Genomic DNA, 20,587 nt, shown 5'->3' on the forward strand with positions numbered 1-20,587 from the left:
AAACTGAACTAAAACTGTTTTAAATAAACCAGTTTTTTTAAATAAAAAACTGAACTGAAACCATAGTTTGTATGAAAAACCAGTTTATTAAAAACCAGTTTTTATGGTTTAGTTTAGTTTTAAACCAAATTAAAACTGGTTTTATTTAAACTCCAAAATTAATTTTACATACTATTTTTTTCTCTTTCTCCCTTCACTCACTCACTCTCTCTCTCTCTCTCTCTCTCTCTCTCTCTCTCTCTCCCCTCCTCTCTCCCTTCTTTCTCTCTCTCTCTCTCTCTCTCTCTCTCTCTCTCCATCTCCCTTCCCATCACTCTCTCTCTCTCTCCTTTCCCCCTCTCCCTCTCCCTTCCTTCCCTTCTCTCTCTCCTCTCCCTCCTCTCTTTCCCCCCTTCCCCTCTTTCCCCTCTCTCTCTCTCTCTCTCTCTCTCTCTCACCCCCTTCCTCTTTCTCCCTCTCCCTCCTTTTCCTCTCTCTCTCCCCCCTCTCCCTCTCCTTCCCCCTTCCTTCTTCTCTCTCCTCCCCTCTCTCTCTCCCTCTCCTTTTTCTTCCTCTCTCTCTCTTCTTCTCCTCTTTCTCCCCCTCCTATCTCCCTTCTCTCTCTCTCTCTCTTTTCCCTTTCTTCCTTCTCTCCCTTCTCTCTCTCTCTCCCCCTCCTCTTTGTCTCCCTCCTTCTCTCTCTCCTCCTCTCCTTCTCTCTCTCTCTCTCTCTCTCTTTTTCCTCTCTCTTTTTCCTCTCTCTCCCTTCTCTCTCTCTCTCTCTCCCCTCTCTCTCTTTCTCTCTCTCTCTCTCTCTCTCTCTCTCTCTCTCTCTCTCTCTCTCTCTCTCCTTTTCCCCCTCTCCCTCTCCCTTCCTTCCCCTCTCTCTTCCTCTCTTTCCTCTCCCTCCTCTCTCTCCCCTCCCCTCTTTCCTCTCTCTCTCTCTCTCTCCCCCCTCTCCCTCTATTCCCCCTCTCTCCCCCTCCTATCTCTTTCTCTCTCCCCCCTCTCCCTCTCCCGCTCCCTCTCCCTCCGCCTTCCTTCTTCTCTCTCTTCCTCTCTCCCCCCCTTTTTCTCTCTCTCCTCTCCCTCCTCTCTCGCTCTCCTCCTCCCCTCTTTCTTCCTCTCTCTCTCTCTCTCACTCTCTTTCTCCTCTTTCTCCCCCTCCTCTCTCTCTCTCTCTCTCCCTCCCTTCCCCCTTCTCTCTCTCTCTTCCTCTTTTTCCTCTTTCCCTTTTTGTTTCTCTCCTCTCCGTCCTCTCTCCCCCTCCCCTTTCTCTTCCTCTTTCTCTCTCTCTCATTTTTTTCTTTTTTCTTTCTCTCTCCTATTCCTCTCTCTCCTTCCCTTCTTTCTCTCTCCTTTTCTCTCTCTTTCTTCTCCTTTCTCTCTCTCATTATTCTCTTTCTCTCCTTTCTTTCTCTCTTTTCTCTTTCTCTCTCAGTATTTTCTCACTCTATATCCCTCTTCTCTTTCTCCCCCTCTTTTCTCCAAAATAAGAGAGAAAGAGAGAGAGATAGAAGAGAAAAAAAGAGAGGAGGAGGAAAGATAGGAAAAGAGAAGTGAGAGAAAGAGGAGGAGGAGAGAGAGAGGGAGAGAAATTGAGAGACAGAGAGGAGAGAGGGAGAAAGAGAAAGAAAGAGAAGGGAGAGAGAGGGAGACAGAGACAGAGAGAGAGAGGGATAGGGGAGAGAGAGAGAAATGAGTGAAAGGGATAGAGAGGGAGAAAAGGGAGAGAGAAAGAAAGGGAAGGGGAAGAAAGAGGGGCAGGGAGAGAGAGAGAGAGAGAGAGAGAGAGAGAGAGAGAGGAGGGGGAGAGATGGAGATAAAGAGAGAGAGGGAGAGAGAGAGAGAAAAGGAAAAGGTAGAGAGAGAGAGAGGAAGACAAAGAGAGGGAGGGGGAGAAAGAAGGGGAGCGAGAGAGAAGAGGAAGAGAGAGAGAGAGAGAGAGGGAGCAAAGAAGAGAAAGAGAGGAAGAGTGGAATGAGAGAAAGGGAGAGAGAGAGAAAGAGAGAGAGAGAGAGAGAGAGAGGAAGGAGAGAGGACGGGGAGAGAGAGGGAGAGGACGGAGATAGAGAAGGAGAGAGGACGGAAAGAGAGAAGGAGAGAGAGAGAATGGGGAGAGGAAAGGAGAGAGAGAGGAAGAGGGATAGGGGAGAGAGAGAATGAGAGAAAGGGATAGAGAGGGAAAAAAGGGAGGGAAAAAGAGAGAGGGAGAGAGAGAGAGAGGAAGACAAAGAGAAGGGAGGGAAGAAAGAGGGAAAGGGGGAGAGAGAGGGAAAAGAAAAATAGAGAGGAGGGAGAGAGATAAAGGAGGGGGAGAGAGGGAGAGAAGAAGAGAGAGAAAAAAAGAGAAAGGAGAGAGAGAGAGAGAGAGAGAGAGAGAGAGAGAGAGAAAAGAGGGGGAGAGAGGGAGGGAAGAAGAGAGAGAGAGCGGAAGAGGGAAAGGAGAGAGAGAGAGAGAGGGAGGGAGAGAGAGAGAGAGAGGGAGGGAGGGAGGGAGGGAGGGAGGGAGAGAGAGAGAGAGAGAGAGAGAGAGAGAGAGAGAGAAAGGAGGGAGAGAGAGGGAGGGAAGAAGAGAGAGAGCGGAAGAGGGAAAGGAGAGAGAGAGAGAGAGAGAGAGAGAGAGAGAGAGGGAGGGAGAGAGGGAGGGAAAGAGAGAGAGGGGGAGAGAGAGAGAGTGAGGAGAGTGAGGGGAGTGTGAAAACTAGTTTTAGCCTATAAACCAGTTTAAACTGGTTTTTTTAATTAAAACCAGTTTTATTTTTATGAACTAGTTTAAACTGGTGCACTGTATTATAAACTGGTTTATAACCAGTTTCATATGTGACAAAGCAATTTGGTTCAGTTTCTAAACCATTTAAAATGGTTTAGTGCAGTTTCAGTTCAGTTCATAGAAAAACTGAACCATGCACACCCCTACTTTTGAAATGCAATGAATTTTAACCAAATATGCATATCTTAAACTTGGTAGTTGATTCCATAACTTTTTTTTTAAAGAAAGAATAAACTATCCAGGTTATGTGTGAATTTGGAAAGTTTAAAAGGGAAAAATTGATGTTAAATGATTTTGATTGTATTCAACTAAGTTTCTTCCCCACTGTGGTTCACTTTTTGATTGGTTAGGACTTAATTAAATTGCATGAATTAATTTGATAGGATCACAGCTTATAGCTTTGTTGTGTAAATAGATTGTGTTTGTTGTTTGTATATTGAATTAGTAGATTACTGCTAGAGTAGGAAGGGATTTGAGCTGATTTAACACGCCTAAGAATCTTAACAAGTTCTTATCTTCAAAATCTTCGTTGAAAATTGCTATGGGCTTGTTCTGTAATCTTTCTGTAAATCTTATAGGAAAAAAATAGAAAATGAGAGAAGATTCTAGTAATTTTGTTTGGAGGGAAATCTAGACCCTTCTAATCTGATAAGTTTGAGTGTGTGCTGTTTAATGCTGCATACTGTTTAATGCCGCGCAAGACGAGAAACTGAGAGAGATTAGATTTCTTGGAGAGCATAATTTCTCATTTGGATGGTCATGACAGATAGTCACCTCATGATATAAATAATCAACGCTTAGGAATGGTACGTTAATTTGTAGGACTGACTGCTTTTTCTTTAGCCTCCATAATCTTGAGACTAAATTGTCCACCCTTTCCATCTTATTATTGTGTTATTATCACATGTAAATCTGTCTCTCCAAGTAAGATTAACTACATATATTAGATAACATTATCTTCCATGTGAAAATTTTGGTATATCTAGATTAATGCATCTTGGTACACATTTTATCGTTGTGATTAGATTTCTTGGAGAGCTATTATCGTTGTGATTTTATCGGTGTTGTGGTTTGATGATTGATGCGCTTTCTTTGCTTTTTGGCGTTCGATTAGGAATTCGTTTTTTTCTCAATAGTCAAGAAATTTAATTATGCTTGCAATAAAAACTTAGAGATCTATTCAGTATTTTCATTGAAAATAATTTTATTTGTATATTTTATTGCTTCAATTGATCAAATGCACCAGCTCTGAATGTATCTGCACATACAAGTGCTGGCTTCCAGCCCTTCTTCTGATGATAATACGCATACTTTGTACAAGTTGTGGTTTTTCCAGATCCTGAATTCATTTAAGAATCATACAGGTATCAGTGCCATATTGCTTAGGAGTTAGGAATATGCATAAACCAAATGTGTAAAGGATGGCTAATTCACCTCCTAGGTTCCCAGTACCATTTGTGCCAAGTTGAACATAAAAACACATCATAAATAGTCAGAACTTTCAGCTTATTTAATAAGTTTTTTCTTTGATATATTTTAAGTCTCTTCTGCCTTATGAGTTTTTCATATTAGAAGAAATAGTGGGAGAAGAAAAACTGGTAAGAAAAAATAAATAAAGAATGGGTTATTTAACTGTAAATTGTTATAGTTATGTTTTCTGTGCTCCTATGAATGCACTTCATGCTCAATTTTATATTGGCAGCAGGGTCATTTTTATTGTCATATTTTAATCTCTCTTGTCTATTCTCTCATTTCTGGATTCTTTTTCTTGTAATGTTTCATGTATTCAGTCTTAATTGGAGCTTGATCATTATTTGTATCCCAGATAAAGGTGATGAATCAAGGCCAATCATACTTCATCTGGATTCTTTGAGTCTTCACTCTAGCAGATCACTATTTGATAACATCAAAAGGTTAGGATGAAGTAGCACTTGATTTATTGTATACCATATATGTGACATATCTAGTTCATTTCTGCTCTGGTTATTAGTTCTTAAACATATCACAGCTTCCATATCTTGTGACTTCACTACCATCCTATGTTACAAGTAGGTGTTTTTCTTATGTTCTTGTAATTTGTAAGCATATATGTAGATTAATGTAAAATTGACCTCACCATTGTTTTATATTATTCATTCAACTTGGTCCAATATTCTTAAAATGTATAGTTACAAACAAGCTAGCTAAATCCATACGTATGCTTATAGAGAAAATCATGTGTCACAAAATGGTCCTCTGACCTTGTATCTTAATGACATGATACAAGTTTGAAAACTTAAATGTTATGCAGATTTTATAGTTTGAATGAAAGGATTGAAATAATGAATAGTTATTAATTATTATAAGGCTTGTAATGTTGTTGTATTTAATGGCGCCACTGAACATGGTTTGTCCAAAATAGTTGTCATGTTGTTCCAAGTCATTAGCAATTAAGAACCCTAAGATTCCAAACACAATACTTTTAATGAATAAATTTCCTCACATCCATGTTCTATGGATTTGAGTACCTCTCTCTCTCTGTAAATTTGCCAGCACTCTATACAAATTGCCAAAACCACTTCTGTGTGCTGATGCAGCAGCTGGCACAGGAAAGTGCCTTTCATAATATATAAAGAGAAAATTAAACACCTCATCAATCAACTCAAAGAAAGTAGTGTGTTTAAAATAGGGTCATTTCAACAGGAATGGCATATGCATATCTAATCTTGCGAGCAATCTGTTTCTATGGATTGAGGTGGCAGCCAAGAAAACTTTGCGGGGTTCTCAAAGGGGAAACAATGTGTTCTTCAGTGGCCGCGAGCAGCGGGGATTTTGTGACATGGGATCAAAAATATAGATAGATTATAGATAGAGGATATATACTCTTTAATATTTTGTTGTCCTTTGCACCCACCGCATGCATAGCTGGCATTGCCAATTGTTCTTGTCTTTCTGTTTTTACTCTTATAGTTTTACCATTAGATTTTGGATTCACGCTTCTTTATTTCCCCTTAATACAATAAATGAAACTCGTGTCCAATTCCATGATTCCTAAGATTGACACTATTGGATTGATTTCAATTTTAAAATATTGTGATTTGTGATGGCTGGTACTCGGTGTTTGGCAATTTATATACAAACTTAAGTTTCATTTTGAATTGTGTATTGGTGTTTAGGAAGTTATGGGTCAGGAATTTTCTCATGAAGGGGTTAATAGCGAGCATACATCATATGATCAGTATGAGCAGGAGGAAGAAAAACATGAGGAAGTTGACGTGGATTATATGGATGAGGATGACACAAATGTGGAACCAATGTTCGATTATCACGACTTCGATGAAGGGTCTAACATTGACTCACTCGAAGACATTGAGATGATTGAATTTTGGAACATCAGGGATGAAGATGTATGTCATTTTCACTTTTCTGATGTCAACATTGCATTTGAGTTCTACAATAGATATGCAAGGACAAGAGGCTTTAGTGCTTGGAAGAACAGGACTAGGAAGAGTCGTGCGGGTGCACTTAAGTTGAAGAATTTTGTATGTCATCGTGAAGGATTTAGACTGCCAAATAATTACGGCATCGGAAACCTTAAGAGAAAACCTACACCGGAGACAAGGTGTGGCTGCAGTGCAATGATGGAGATTCATGTAGATGCACCTAGTGGTCATTGGTTTATTTCTTATTTTTCTGATGAACACAATCATCCGCTTTTGGATCCTTGGTTGACTGGATTGCTCCCTGGGCATAGATTCATGTCCGAGGCTGATATTGGCCACATGGTTAACATGAAAAAGGGTGGGATTAATGTTGGGTAGATATATCGGGCATTAGCAAATCAGGCAGGTGGCTACGAGTATCTCTCTTTCACGCAAAGGGACATGTACAATAAAATAGCAAAGCAGAGGCGCCAATTACCCGGTGATGCATATGCAGCTTTGAAGTATCTAGAAGATCAAGCAACAAATGACCCTTCTCTCTATTATAATCATCACATGGATGCCGATGGTACTTTGTGCAATTTATTCTGGTGCGATGGTCTCAGGGCAGACTACTCATTATTTGGCGACGTGATGGCTTTTGATGATACCTATAAGAAAAATAAATATGTGTCCACTGGTGGTATTTTCTGGTGTCAATCATCATAATCAAACAATTATCTTTGCTGCTTCTTTAATTTGCGATGAGGAAAAAGACACATATAGGTGGTTGCTACAACAATTGAAGGCGGCAATGAATGGGAAAGCACATGTTTCGGTTTATCACGGATGGTGATCTATCAATGAAGTTCGCCATTGAGAAAGAGTTTTCTAATGCACATCATAGATTATGTGCATGGCATTTGATTCGCAATGCAACAAGTAACATTGGCAAGCCCCAGTTTACCTCCATGTTTAAAAAGTGTATGCTAGGCGACTATGAAATTGATGTATTTCGTCAAAAGTGTTTTGAAATGGTTGAGGGATTTAGTGTCAAAAACAAGAATTGGGTCCTAGATATGTATAAAAAGAGACATTCATGGGCAACTACACATATAAGAGGGAAGTCTTTTGCTGGTTTTCAGACTACTTCTCGGTGCGAGGGATTAAACTCGATCATTGCAAAGTATGTCAACTCAAGGTACAATCTGGTTGAATTCATTCAACACTTTAATCGTTGTGTCGACCATATAAGGTGGAAAGAGGTCCAGGCTGACCTCGCCTCTGTGAATGGGAGACCTAGTATGCAAACCTGTTTTCAACAGTTAGAGAGGAGTGCTGCCAATGTTTACACCCTATCAATATTTCATATGTTCCAACCAATCCTTGTACAGGCTGCATCAATGAAGGTAATAAATATGAGGCAAACATGCTCTTATGTGATTTACTCTGTCGGTTTGGACTGAACGCCAAATGAGATGTGGCGTGTATTCTGTTCTGACATTGAGATGGAATTCAATTGTTCATGTATGAGAATGGAATCATTTGGCATACCTTGTGAACACATAGTTTGCGTCTTAGTGCATGAAGATATAGAAGAGTTGCCAAGGTCATTAGTCTTGCCTATGTGGACCAAGACTGCCAAAGTTGGTTTGCAAAATGCGGTCGGATTTTATTGGGATTCTTTGATGCTTAGTCAATACGGTTGTTTGATGGATTGGTTTAGACAACTAGCCAACTTTGCTTGCCGAGATAACGAGAGATTTATCTCTACATGGGAAATGGCTATGAATTTGTTGAAACAATTTAAGGAGGAAGATGCTAGACAAGAAGGGTTAGTCAATGATGCAGATAGTGTAAGAGATGATGTGCAAGTGGATGCTTCAAGAGCTGGGCTTGCAACCAATGATCTCGGAAATAGCATGCCAAGGGACCCAAGAAAATGTAGGACAAAAGGGGGGCTTCGCAGTCCAATAAAAGAAAACATCGATGTGGACAGTGTGGCATGGAGGGCCACAATCGAACAACTTGTCGTGTTCGTCGTGGCATTTCACAGTTAGAAGGCCGTGGAAATGACACATTTGATAATGACTCAGATGATCACATGAACATTGAAGATGACTCATTGGTAAGTACTTTTACCAATGAGGTATGACTAAGTTTTAATTGCTGCTTATTAGCTAGTACTAATAATTTTATATTGCTGATATTGTAGGTATATGATGAGAATGCTTCGTACAGCAGCAATGAAGTGCTGTAATAAGGTATGGTTAATGGTTTAAGTTTCTGGTATTCTCTAATTTTTATTCTATTTGGGATTGGTGTTTTTTTTTTTTTAATTTATTTTTGTTATATTTAATGTTCTTGGAATTCAGCTTTTGTGATGGTTGTTATTGTTCGTGATTATGACTAAAGGTTGAGGTTTGTACCCTTTTTTATGGCATCATAGAAATGTGAAGCTATTGCTTTTTTGTTCCATCATAGAAATGAAAAAAGAAAAATTCGCTTTCCTTTATTTGTTATTGTGTTTGTTTTGTTCGTTGTCACATTGATCTATTCAAATATTATGTTCCTTACATGTTAGGCTATTGCTATTTACTATTATGAACCAAAGTTTGAAGTACTGCTTCGCTTTTTCTTCTTCTGATAGTGGATATCAAGATTGGGGACCAAAGTTAGAAGACTTGGAGTGAAACCTTTATTTTATTGCAATATACTTGCTATGCAGCCTATATTATGCTAGATTCTTTGCTGTGGAGCATACAGGTGCCGGATTATTCTCAAGGAAGTGTGGTGAATATTTATTTGTGGTTATACTAATATTCAAGTAATGCCAAGTATGTTGCGAAAGCTTTTATTCTTTTTAGGTTTTCATTTCCTTACTGTCACTTAAACGGTGACTTATCTGAATTGCTTATTTTCTTATTTCCTTCATTTAGATGATGTTATTTAGCAGAAGAAGAAGTTCTGCTGGTGAGTGTTGTTGCTGAAAGAGGATCTGCACGACCAAGTTTTTCATACCATGGTGTTTCTGAGGATTGCTAAATGCATGGATTTGACTTAACTGAGGAAATTTTCTAATGTGTGTATAGCCATTCTGGCTTCTTTGCCGAATTAAACACAAGTTTGCTGTGTCACACTTTTTTCTTTAGTTGTGTTTAATGTGATTTGCCTTTATCAGTTGGAAAATGAAAAGCGTGGATCTCTCTTTTTGCATAGATTAAATTAGAAAATTAGTTGGATACATTTTGTATTGATTTGAGAAATTCAATGCGTTTGAATTAATATTAGTTAGAATAATTATTTTTAGCCTATTAGTTTGGATAATTTAATTATTTCTTTTTTTAAAATCTTTTAATTTATTCTTTGATTAAATTTTATACATAATTTATATTTTTATTAATTCATATTTTTTAGTGCGCGTATTTTAACTTTAGTAAATAAATAATTTTAGAAAAATTATTTTTTCCCATCTTTTTAGGAATGGTGGCCTTCGAATAGATGTAAATTATCCTAACATTAATGACTTATTAAATATTTTCGGCTTAAATAATTTCTGATTTCTAAAGTCTTTCTATTTTGGTAAAATAAAATTTAAATAATCCTTATTTTAATTATTTTCAAGACTTTATTCTCTTAAGTGTTGGTGCGATATGTCTAACAACATCAACATTTCAGCATATTACTAAGTTAATATTTAATCTGACTCGTCAGTACTTAATGGAGCAAACTAACATCATAGTTTAAAATAAAAACCTTTCAAAGGTTGCTTGTCCAAAACCAAGAAAATGATCTAATAAAACTCAAAATCAAAATACTAGTATTTTATAAGGATTAAAATCTTATTTAATTTTCACGTGCTTAATTATTTTAAAAAAGATAATTTTAAGTTTGATACAATATAATTTTCTTAATGAATATTTGAATAGCATGTGTAAAATGTAATTTTTACTATAAAAATACATAACCAAATATCTGTTTTTACTTCTATCGGATAAAATATAGGTTCAAGAAATGAGGATACATATTAAATTAGAAAATATTAGGTAAACAAGTTATTTTTATGATTAAATATAATTTTTTCTTTTCTTTTTTTTTTCCTTTATGCATCTCATCTTTATTTTTGAACTAATTTTTATTGTGCTAATAAGCTATTAGAACAATTTAATTGAACTTAATTATCAAAATGACTTGATCACATAATATCATCGATTAAGTTAATAACATTCTTTATCAAACATTTTTTAGTTTGATTGATTCAACCAAAACATCACAAAAAATATAAATAGTTATTATTCACTTGAAAGAAATACAGAAAGAAAACATAATAAAGAAGATATATATGCCCAAACATGTGAAATTTGTCTTTTGGTTGAACCCATGCATTGTTTGATTTGAACTTTGCCATGTCACTCATAAGCCATAATTCAGGTTCAGGATAAATAGAAAAAAGGACAAGGAAAGAAAAAAACAAGACAAAATCCTATCTAATAGATAATGTAATCTGTAGAGTACCCATCATCAATGGATTTCTTGCAAGATGGGGCACCCTCTCTTCGTCTATTTTCGTAAGTCTAACTAAAGATGTTATGGGTGTATCATAAGCCACCATAATTGAAACCTCTTGTTAACATCTGCCCGTATCTTATTCCAATCTCCGGTGACGAAATTCAATGCTAAATACATTCTACTCCTTTCCTCATGCAGCTGTTATTTATTTTACCAAACGTTAACGCATGTATTATGTGTAATTAAAGAGCGAGATTGTCTATGTTAAAAGTTACCTTCAGAGGGACCACAGGAGTGAATTCCTGTTGCACATCCATCCATTGCATAACCCATATAGCTGAATCATTACTGTGTGAAAATGTATCATGCAATACAACATAAGGAAGTCGAATATAACATATATATATATATATATATATATATATATATATATATATATATATATATATATATATATATATATATGAAATTAAATAACCAACAATTTGAATAATTACCTATTTATGCACCTAGGAATACCTATTGCATTACGGACTTCCCAACCCTCGAAATTCACTATGTCTTGTATACGACATTCTGCGTACTTCTCTGATGATATTATTTCAGAAAGAGCCACTCCCTGTAATAATAGTGTGCTTTACTATTTGAAGTAATGATATTATTAACTTTGTTTCTATAGTAGGAGTACTTACTATATTTCTAATATGATGCTTGCGTGGTTCATCATCTTCAACCTTACATTGAGAGTCTAAGTGATAAAGTATTTTGTCAGGAATGCTCATTACCATCAGATACCAGTGATCATTCTCCTTGATTGGGACATATATCTGTATCACAAATAGGATGTAATATGTATAAGTCATAGTTTGAGTACTTTTTATTATAATAAAATTACTCCAATAATTATCTTCAACGTACGAATTGAAGATCTCGGGTTGGTGGCATATAATATGCATATTTTTCCAGTAGGTCATGATCCTCTATATGTAACGACATATCATCCTAGGAATGTTTGAGGAAAATGGTTATTTATTTTGGTTAGTTAAAAGAAAAAAAGTAAGATTTTGATTTACCGCAAATGATGGTGGAAGGGACCAAACATTTTTTAATTTGGTCATGGTAATATTTGATGTTATCATCAATGCCATCAGCTTTATTACCAGTTCAGACACTTGCTTGCTAGGTATGAGACAGAACAATCTCCTCTAGTTACAGTTGTATCGTGGATATGAACCAAATCCTCACTAACACAAAGCCAATACGTTAGCCACAGAGAGAATTAAAATTAAAAATAAAAGATAAAAAAAATGCTCACGCTTTGTCAATATCAGCATTAAAGATGTATATAGCCATGTTGACCAAATCCTCACTCAACCTCATATCTTGTGGTGGTTTGAATGAACAGTTAAGATTCTGCACAAAACATAAAGATAATCCACAATATACATACTTGAAAGCTATGCCAATGAATTTTTTTTAACTAAATCAAATACCTTTGGGATAGAAGTGTTCTTGAAAGCCATTTTTTTTGTTTCGCAGAGGTCGTTAACCGTGCTTTGTCTTTGGTGAATGTTAAAGGCCCTTTGCGTACTCTAGTTTCCACCATCTTGCTTGATAGTTGACCTTTGTGCTCAATTTTTGGCATTTTAGCTAGTCGTGCAAACGCCTTGTTTTGGAGAGATGGTGGATTATTGACTCTTGCCAATTTGTCCTTTTGCCTTACAAACGTACTCAGAAGTTCTTGCACAGTTTTATTATTTTTGGTATTTTTTTGAATACCGAATCTTGACGTTGGCTTCAATTTTTCTTCTCCATCCAGGTATGTTTGCGTCCCTTTGTAGAATGATGGGGACAGATTGTGCAAAATCTCAACGTCTTTATTCTCGTCGGTTAAATCCATAAACACACAATTGTCGGACTTTACTTGCAACGGGCTAGAGTTTTTCTTTGTTACATCATCACAGGGTTTATTCTTCATCTCATATAGGTCCGTATTGTCGAATTTTTCATGCTTCTCATCAGTGTTACATTGAAGGGCGGTTAATTTATCAAGAGACTTCTTCGCCATCCACATTGCCTTCTCCATCTCATCAACTCTCTTGGATAAAGACTACATTATAAAATAGAAAATTAGCATTGGTATATATAAATAACATTGCAATATTATCATGAGTTGGATATATTACCTCTATGGCATGTAGTATTTATTTCAACGGAGAATTTTTAATAATTTCCATCGAAGAAGATCCAATGTGATCATCTACTACTTTTTCTTCCATTGCTCTATTAGATTGTAATTTTAGTTTTAGTAGAGATAGTTAATAGTATTCTATACTTGAGGATTTATATATAGGAATAAGATTATGTTTCCCACAACTAATTCTCTTTTAAAATTTAAATTTAAATATGATAACAAAAAATTAGTTATTATACTTTAAATTAAACAAAAATATATATCCAAAATTAAAATAGTTTCCACGGCATAAAGTACCCTAATTTTATCTTGTATAAAATTAATAATAAATTTTTGTTTTATAATTCTAATATTATCTTTTTGAAAAAGATAATATTAGATTTTTATATGTAATCTTATTATTCTTAACTTCTTATCTTCTTACTCTAATTAGATAACTTTTTTTAAAAAAATGATAAAAATAAAATATCTTAGAATTTGTATTATTTTTATCTTATCTTATCTTTTATAATTGAATTTGCTATATATTCATCTTAAGGGGTTATATGGTACCGTACAAGACTCTGATACTATCTGAGCGAGTAGTAGAAGATGGCTCCAATGAAAAATATGAAGTTCAAGAGTATATTTAACGATATAACAAAAAAGATAGAAAATTTAGAATCGGTCCTTCATGTTCTACACCAAAAAATTGATTTGATCATGGCACAACAGAAAACTTCCACAAATAGTAGTTCGATGTTGGATCCTACTGTAGTTGTGCATTCTTCAGAAAGTACAAAAACTAGTGATCTTACTGGTATCATGCCAATTCAACCCAAGAAGTTATTCCACTTAGATATTACTCGTGAAGCTACAACTCCACCTAATGGACAACCACATATTAGAGTAGGAGTTGTACTGCCAAAGGTAACCCTAATTTTTTCTTCTTTCGTTTATTTTTTTTTTCTTTATTTTTTAGTGTAACCTTGAAACTATTTTTTTATCTGCAGTGGTGGACACTTATTGCATTTGAGCCTACTGCTTCGATGATGTTAACCGATTCTCAAGCTGCTGTTGCAGCCTATATTTTTTCGGATACGTTAGATCCGTACGTGTGGTTAATGATTATGTGTATAATGTAATGGTGTAAAAATTCTATGATTCTCCCAGCTAACCACTTTATGAATTTGGCAGTTCTGAAGAGTTGGTAATCTCAGATGAAAAAGGTTATAGAAGTACATTTAGATGTCTTGTGCCGGAAAGATGTGTCGAATCACGAATAAGTATAGAGGTCAATGCATGTTATACAATTTCTTGTAATTATATATTTAAGCCTCTATTTACCTATAAACATGTTTTACATATAATTTTAACATATTGTAGGTTATAAATCTGGTGGCACTTATGATGACACGTGTATTTCGACGTAGGAATGAAGATCCAATTCGCTGGTTCATGCCTGAACATTTTGCAGCAAAGTTATCCCTATAAATATCTCTAAATTATAAGTTAATTTTTTGTGGCTAATAGTTTGAGTGGATATACTAATTTATAAGGAAGTTCTTTTTTCTAGACTAAACCATGCTATGTACTCACACGAGTAAAGTGTATAATTAAATTATTAATTCAAAAATAGCTGTTAAATTGAAGACATATTTTCATTTAACAATTTTTTTGTATGCAGCGATATGCTTTAAGCGACAAATACACACCGGCTAAGGTTATCTCTGATTTCCTTGGAGCATATATTTCACTGAAAATTAGCCACGTCGCTAGGGTACAAGTGACCAATTTATTTCCCATTAATATACTGTTAAATTTTTTTTAATGTTTATAATGATTTAAGGTTTTTCGCAGGTTTTTATCCCTGTCTGTGAGGAACTACATTGGTATCTGGTTATTGTTGACTTTACGAGTCGTCATCTAATCATATTGGATTCACTGCCTTGTGTCGAAAAACATCAGCAACGCAAAAGGAACACAGTTAAAGTGGTAATTATTTGTTGTAAATCAGTACTCAATCATCTATAAACACTTAACAATTTAAATGACCATTTGTTGTAACTAGTACTCTTTGTCAATTTAAATCATTTACTATTCACAGTTTTTTTGTCATGAATTCACTCTTGTAAAGGCAACTTATTTAGAAGCGATGTTAGATGATCATATTTTTTATGATGATAAGTCTAAAGTTGTAGATTGCTCCACTTTTTGGCCTATGACACCTTTTGGCCTACCCACTCAAAAAAATAGATCGTAAGTCTAATATTAATTTTTTTAAAAAATATCATAACTCGTTCAATAGATTAGATCTATATGTATATAATAACTATTTGTTGAATGCTTTTTATCATAGGAATGATAGCGGAGTTCGGGTGACCAGTTGGATGAGAGAATGTACTTTACAAGATGACTTCAATATTCAGGTCATATTTATAAGAAAGTATTTTTAACATAATTTTTCCAACACACTTCTAATTAGAATTATATTGTTGGTACTCTAAGTAGATTAACGACTCCACACGAATGAGACTTGCCGTGGATCTGGTTTTAGAGGAGTACAACAATTTGTGCCTCGTAATACAAGAAAATGCTTGGCAATATAGGACCAAGGTGGAAACAGAGCATGAAGACATTTGGGAATGAGGAATTATCTTTTTAGATATTTTTAATAGTTTCTTTGAAAAACAAAGTACTAAGCTATGTTTCATTTATTTTTACACTAATTTATCCTTCTATATATTACAATTCTATATTACTAATTTCCTTTACTTTATCGGTTAATATAAATTATTCATAACCTATATATTTCCGTAAATAATGATGAAACCAGTCACATGACCCAGGAGACTTCGGTTTTGAACATTATGGTAGCCTTATGTATTGGAATTATTATTTGTGCAACAATGAAAAACTTATATTTAGCTTCTTCTAATGAGTAAAGGAAAATACATGTCAAAATATCAACAACAGTACATAACAAGGAGAAGAAAACAAATAAGAAGATTTCTTTATCAAACTTGCATGAGATAACGTTAACAACACTGAAATCTTATCTCACTAGGTAAGAACTATATAAATTAAATTACATAAAACAATGGTACACCAACATCAATGGAACCCAAGACCCATGATCTAGCCCCCTCCTTCTATCTTCTTCCACCGCGCTGAAGCCGGATTTTTGAAGTAGATCTCTTACCTTCCTTGCAAGTTGCGGAGCTCCTGGTGCTGAATACTTAATTTATATGCCAACAGAAGATTAAGATCAATTCATGGCCAACCAAGAACTATGGCCAAAAATTGTTCTACTTTGTAGTATCTTTCAAAAGGAGCCAAAAACATAACATGGTTAAGATTAAGAACTAAGATTCCCCATCACAATGAGATACCAAATTTTCAATCATTTCTGAAAAAAGAACAAATGAGTTTGGCTGGTTATATAAGATAAAACAGAAAGTGAGAAAATACATACTCCATTAACCTTCATAGTTTGTCTATCAACATCTGCAAAGAAGCTTGAAAGGGAAGGGAAGAATGGGTCCAAAGCGTGGTCAGAAGGTGGTGATCAAATCCACCAGGAAAGTTGTGCAAGAAAGTGTTCATGTTTCGATTGTGGGCAGCAGCAGCAAAAGAACAAGAAGGAACAACAAAGATATTCAGACAGGTAACGAGGTTGTGGGAGAAGAAAATGTGAGGATTATTCCAGTTCAAAAAGTGACTCCTCAACCCAAAGAAAATGAAATTAGTAACTCTGCTCATCAAGAAACCTCCACGCTATACACACTACCAATGGAAAATGCAACTTTACATCATAAGTACTATAAAATTTGAAAGTAAGTGAAGGAAATCCAATCACTCAAAATCAAAACTGATATTTACTTTATTTATTTTAGAAACATGGCCCTCAAAAAATTGCCATCAACTGTTCCATTGTTGCACTTAACAAGTTGACATAAATACAGGTAATCACATCAAGAAGAAAAAGGACGGAGAAGGACATCAACTTAAAATTAAGGTACCTGGAAATCTCCAGGAAATAAAAACTTGTGCAGATTCTATAATTTTGGCTATATGTAACCCCTTTTTAATGTCTAAACTATAGTATGGAATAAGCACGAATTACTTCAACAACTGGTGCTTGACACATTGGACACTTCCTTCCACTTCAGTGCAAATCATTAGCACAGTTAAAACATGTGCACATGTGCCCACATCTGCAAGGAAAAACCCAAAAAACAAAATGCTTGTTAAGAGATTAAACTCGTGAGCGAAATTGGCTGCTGATGTATCAAAATGATACTGAATAGTTTACCTGTACAAGAGAGAATCAATATTGCTTTCGTAGCAAATGCAGCAAACCCCTTTCCTCACGCATTCCCATTTGGATTTATCATTTGGTGAATCATGGTCACGTGTTTCTGTGATTAAATCAATTCAACTTAGTCTTAGAGCTAATGAATTAATGAATGATACAGGTAGAAAGACAAAATTTATGGCTAGAAAAAATGTATACCTGTTGAACCAGTTGAGCGATTTAGGGCCACAGAAACCTCTTGTCTTATTGAGTGTGGGAGGCGTGGGGAGGCGTGGCACGGCGGCGGAAGCAGGGCGAGGCGGAGCAGGGCGCGGCGGCGGCGGAGGCTTGGCGCGTCGGTGATGGGGACCCAAGGGTGTATTAGTAAAGATTTTCCTCAATAAAACTGCGTTGCAAGTATAGCTCTATCAACAACAATCCTCGGGCATCAAATATAGAAGAGGGATTTGGTTGTCACAAGTTCAACCCCAATAGAAATAACCGAAGTATTCAAACCTCAGGTCGTCTCACAAAGAATGGGCAAACATGTGCTTCAACATTGGTTAGAAATCCAGGGTTGTGAGTTATGAGCATAAAAATAAATGGGAATCTTAACAAGCAAGTAATCTTAGATTGCAAGAAACTAATTCAATCAACTAAGCAAGATATGAGTGATTTCAAATTAACAAAGTAACATTCAATATGATTATATTCTAAGCCAAACAAGTAACTATAACTAAGGCAAGTGATTGAGAATTGTGGTTTTCAAGTATGAATAATAAAAGCAACTCTTGGCTAGGCATGGGAATTGGGGTCACCATCCTTGTCTAATAACCATATCATGACAATTATAAGGAACCAAACTCATTAAGTCTACTTCTATACTTGAAGTACGTCAAATGGTTTGGTCAACATCAATCCATAAGTTCTAACCTCACTACTAATTGACTTAGTAGAAGGTTAGCGTCAACGGTTATCAAATTGACCACTAAGGGCTCCCAAATCATCAAATCCATTAGACCCAATGACTCAAGTTTATCCAATTCTCTTGGCCTAGGCCAAGAGTAAAGAGAACTACACCATAATCAAAGTAAACATTTCATCAAACACATAGTAAGCATTAACAAAAGACATGTTCAAAATAGCAATTAAATTGAAATCAACAAGTAACTACTAACAATTGTCAACATACAATCATCCAAACAACACAATTAAACATAAAAATTATTAATATAACATCAACAAGCCAAGATTCACAACATTCATGAAATGGGTATAAAATGACAATTGACAAGAATTCATAAAACTATCACAAGATATAAGCAAAATTATACTAGGAAATTCAAATTGAACAATTAAAACTAGTAATTAACAAGATCCAATTCACAATTCAATAAGAGAAGATCAAATTAAAACTAGATCTAGAGAGGAACAAGGGTTTCTCTCTCTAGAAGAACAAAGAACCAAAAACTAGCTAAAAATTGTGTCCTAGTGTAAAAATGGTTGATCCCCCTTTTTTCCCCTAGCATCCTTGGGTCTTTTCCATGCAGAAACAGCTTGAAATGGGGCCTGATGAGCCTCAGAAATTGACAGGCACGATTTCCTTTAATGAGGTCACGTGCAGCTTCCCACGCGTGCGCGCCATGCGTGCGTGCGCGTGTGCGCGTCGATAGGAATCTTCTGATCCGCGTGGATGTGTCCATCCTTGCGCGCCGCTTCCAGCCAACCTCATCCACGCATGCGCGTGGAGTGCGCGGGCGCGCCAATGCTGCTTTTTCCAAAATTTCAAGTCTTCATGTTCCTCCCTTTTGTACATGCTTTCTTTCTCTCTTCTAGGCCACTCCTACCCTATAATTCCTGAAATCACTCAACAAATACATCACGGCATCGAATGGCAATAGAAGAGGATTAAAATATGGCAATTTTGAGGCAAAATAAGCATGTTTTTCATCATGGGGCAATATTAGGAAGTGAACTGATAAATCATTATTTTATGATTTATATTGTGTTTAATTGTGTGGTTTTATCAAATCTTTACCCACTTATTCATTAAATAAGCATGCATTTATAATTCCTTCCTAAAAATACTTTATGGTTGAAAACTTGCTTCTTAGAGACTTTTAATTTTGTATTTTAATTCTCCTTTATTCCATTCGATGCCGTGATCTATGTGTTGAGTGTTTCAGGTTTTATAGGGCATGAATGACTCGGAGATTAGAAAGGAAGCCTGCAAAAATGGAAGGAACAGAAGAAATTAAGGAGATGACCAGCGAGAAGTGATGTGAACGCATGGCTCACGCGACCGCGCGACATAGAGAAAATTGCAGTGACGCGGACGCATGGCTCATGCGACCGCGCGGATTGGAAACTACACAAGTGACGCGAAGGCATGAACGACGCGCACGTGTGGCAAGGCAAAACCCTGGATGACGCATCCACGTGGATGACGCGATCGCGTGACGTGCACGATCTGCAGAATCTGCAGAATTCGCTGGGGACAATTTTAGGCCCTATTTTGATCCAATTTTCGGCCGAGAAAAACAGACTAGATCCAGGGAACATGCAGAAACTAGAGGACATCATTCATTCCGCATAGTTCTAGTTTTAGATCTGATTTTTCCTCTCCTCTAGGTTTTTTCTCTACACATTCATAGTTCTTAGGATTTTGATTTTATTGCTTTTTGGATCGGGATATTGAGAAGATTTATTATCTCCGTCAAGACTTCGTCATTCTAGTTTTTTTCCTTACCTGTCACTTACTCTTCCATATCTTTTATTTACTCAGAATTATGATTGGATTATTTTTGGAATTTATTAATAAAAGAACTATTTTTATTTTTAATTGATTCCTTTGATTGTTTTTTATCATATCTTTCAATATTTTCTTTTCTTATTCCGTGGATTTTACAAACATAATGAGCGAGTAGTTTCATAACTTGATTGGGAGATGATTGAAAGGAAACCTTGAGTTGGATTACTCAAGAGAAAAATTGTAATTGGGTTATTGTTGGATCACCCTCTAGTCATTGACACTCTCCTTCCCAAGGGAGAGGATTAGGACTTGTGACTAGAAATAGCTTTCCAACTTGCTTGACTTTCCTCTACCTAGTAAGGGATAACTAAGTAGAGCAACCCTCAATTATCAATTAATCTTGAGAGTACTTCAACAAGAATAGGGCTTCCAACTAATCTACTCCCAGTCAAGACTTTTATTTAAATTATCTAAATTCTCTGATTTAATTTCCTGTTTATCAACTCAAACCATTTTTTTGAAAACATCTGATTAATAAAATAGCACATCTTTCTGCAACTCGTTGGGAGACGACCTGGGATTCATACTCCCATTATTTTAATTTAAATTTTGTGACAACCCTTTTAAATTGATAAGTGGATTTTCGGTTGGTTAAGAACTGTACTTGCAACGCATCTCTTATAATAATTTCTTAACTCGCCAA

General features: G+C 35.8%; 1 protein-coding gene and 1 pseudogene across 1 annotated transcript; both read left to right on the forward strand.

The window, feature by feature from the left end:
- Positions 1–5,913: 5,913 nt before the first annotated feature.
- On the forward strand, positions 5,914–8,261 carry LOC148546263 (protein FAR1-RELATED SEQUENCE 5-like; annotated as a pseudogene).
- Positions 8,262–13,558: 5,297 nt separating this feature from the next.
- Positions 13,559–15,291, forward strand: LOC148546264 (uncharacterized). Its single transcript, XM_088497955.1, has 8 exons — positions 13,559–13,765; positions 13,849–13,946; positions 14,033–14,129; positions 14,222–14,311; positions 14,523–14,615; positions 14,696–14,830; positions 14,973–15,094; positions 15,195–15,291. Exons 1-8 carry the CDS (start codon positions 13,559–13,561, stop codon positions 15,289–15,291), a joined length of 939 nt encoding a protein of 312 aa, XP_088354081.1.
- The last annotated feature ends 5,296 nt before the right edge of the window (positions 15,292–20,587 follow it).

The sequence above is a fragment of the Arachis ipaensis genome, chromosome B9, assembly GCF_059453495.1.
Source record: "Arachis ipaensis isolate K30076 ecotype BB chromosome B9, ASM5945349v1, whole genome shotgun sequence".
NCBI classification, from domain to species: Eukaryota; Viridiplantae; Streptophyta; class Magnoliopsida; order Fabales; family Fabaceae; genus Arachis; species Arachis ipaensis.

Excerpts from the sequence above, each read along its gene's own strand:
- LOC148546264 (XM_088497955.1), top strand. The coding sequence starts at position 13,559 with ATGGCACAACAGAAAACTTCCACAAATAGTAGTTCGATGTTGGATCCT. Across the intron at positions 14,130-14,221 it reads AATCACGAATAAGTATAGAG|GTTATAAATCTGGTGGCACT; the intron begins GTCAATGCATGT and ends AACATATTGTAG. Across the intron at positions 14,831-14,972 it reads AAAGGAACACAGTTAAAGTG|GCAACTTATTTAGAAGCGAT; the intron begins GTAATTATTTGT and ends ACTCTTGTAAAG.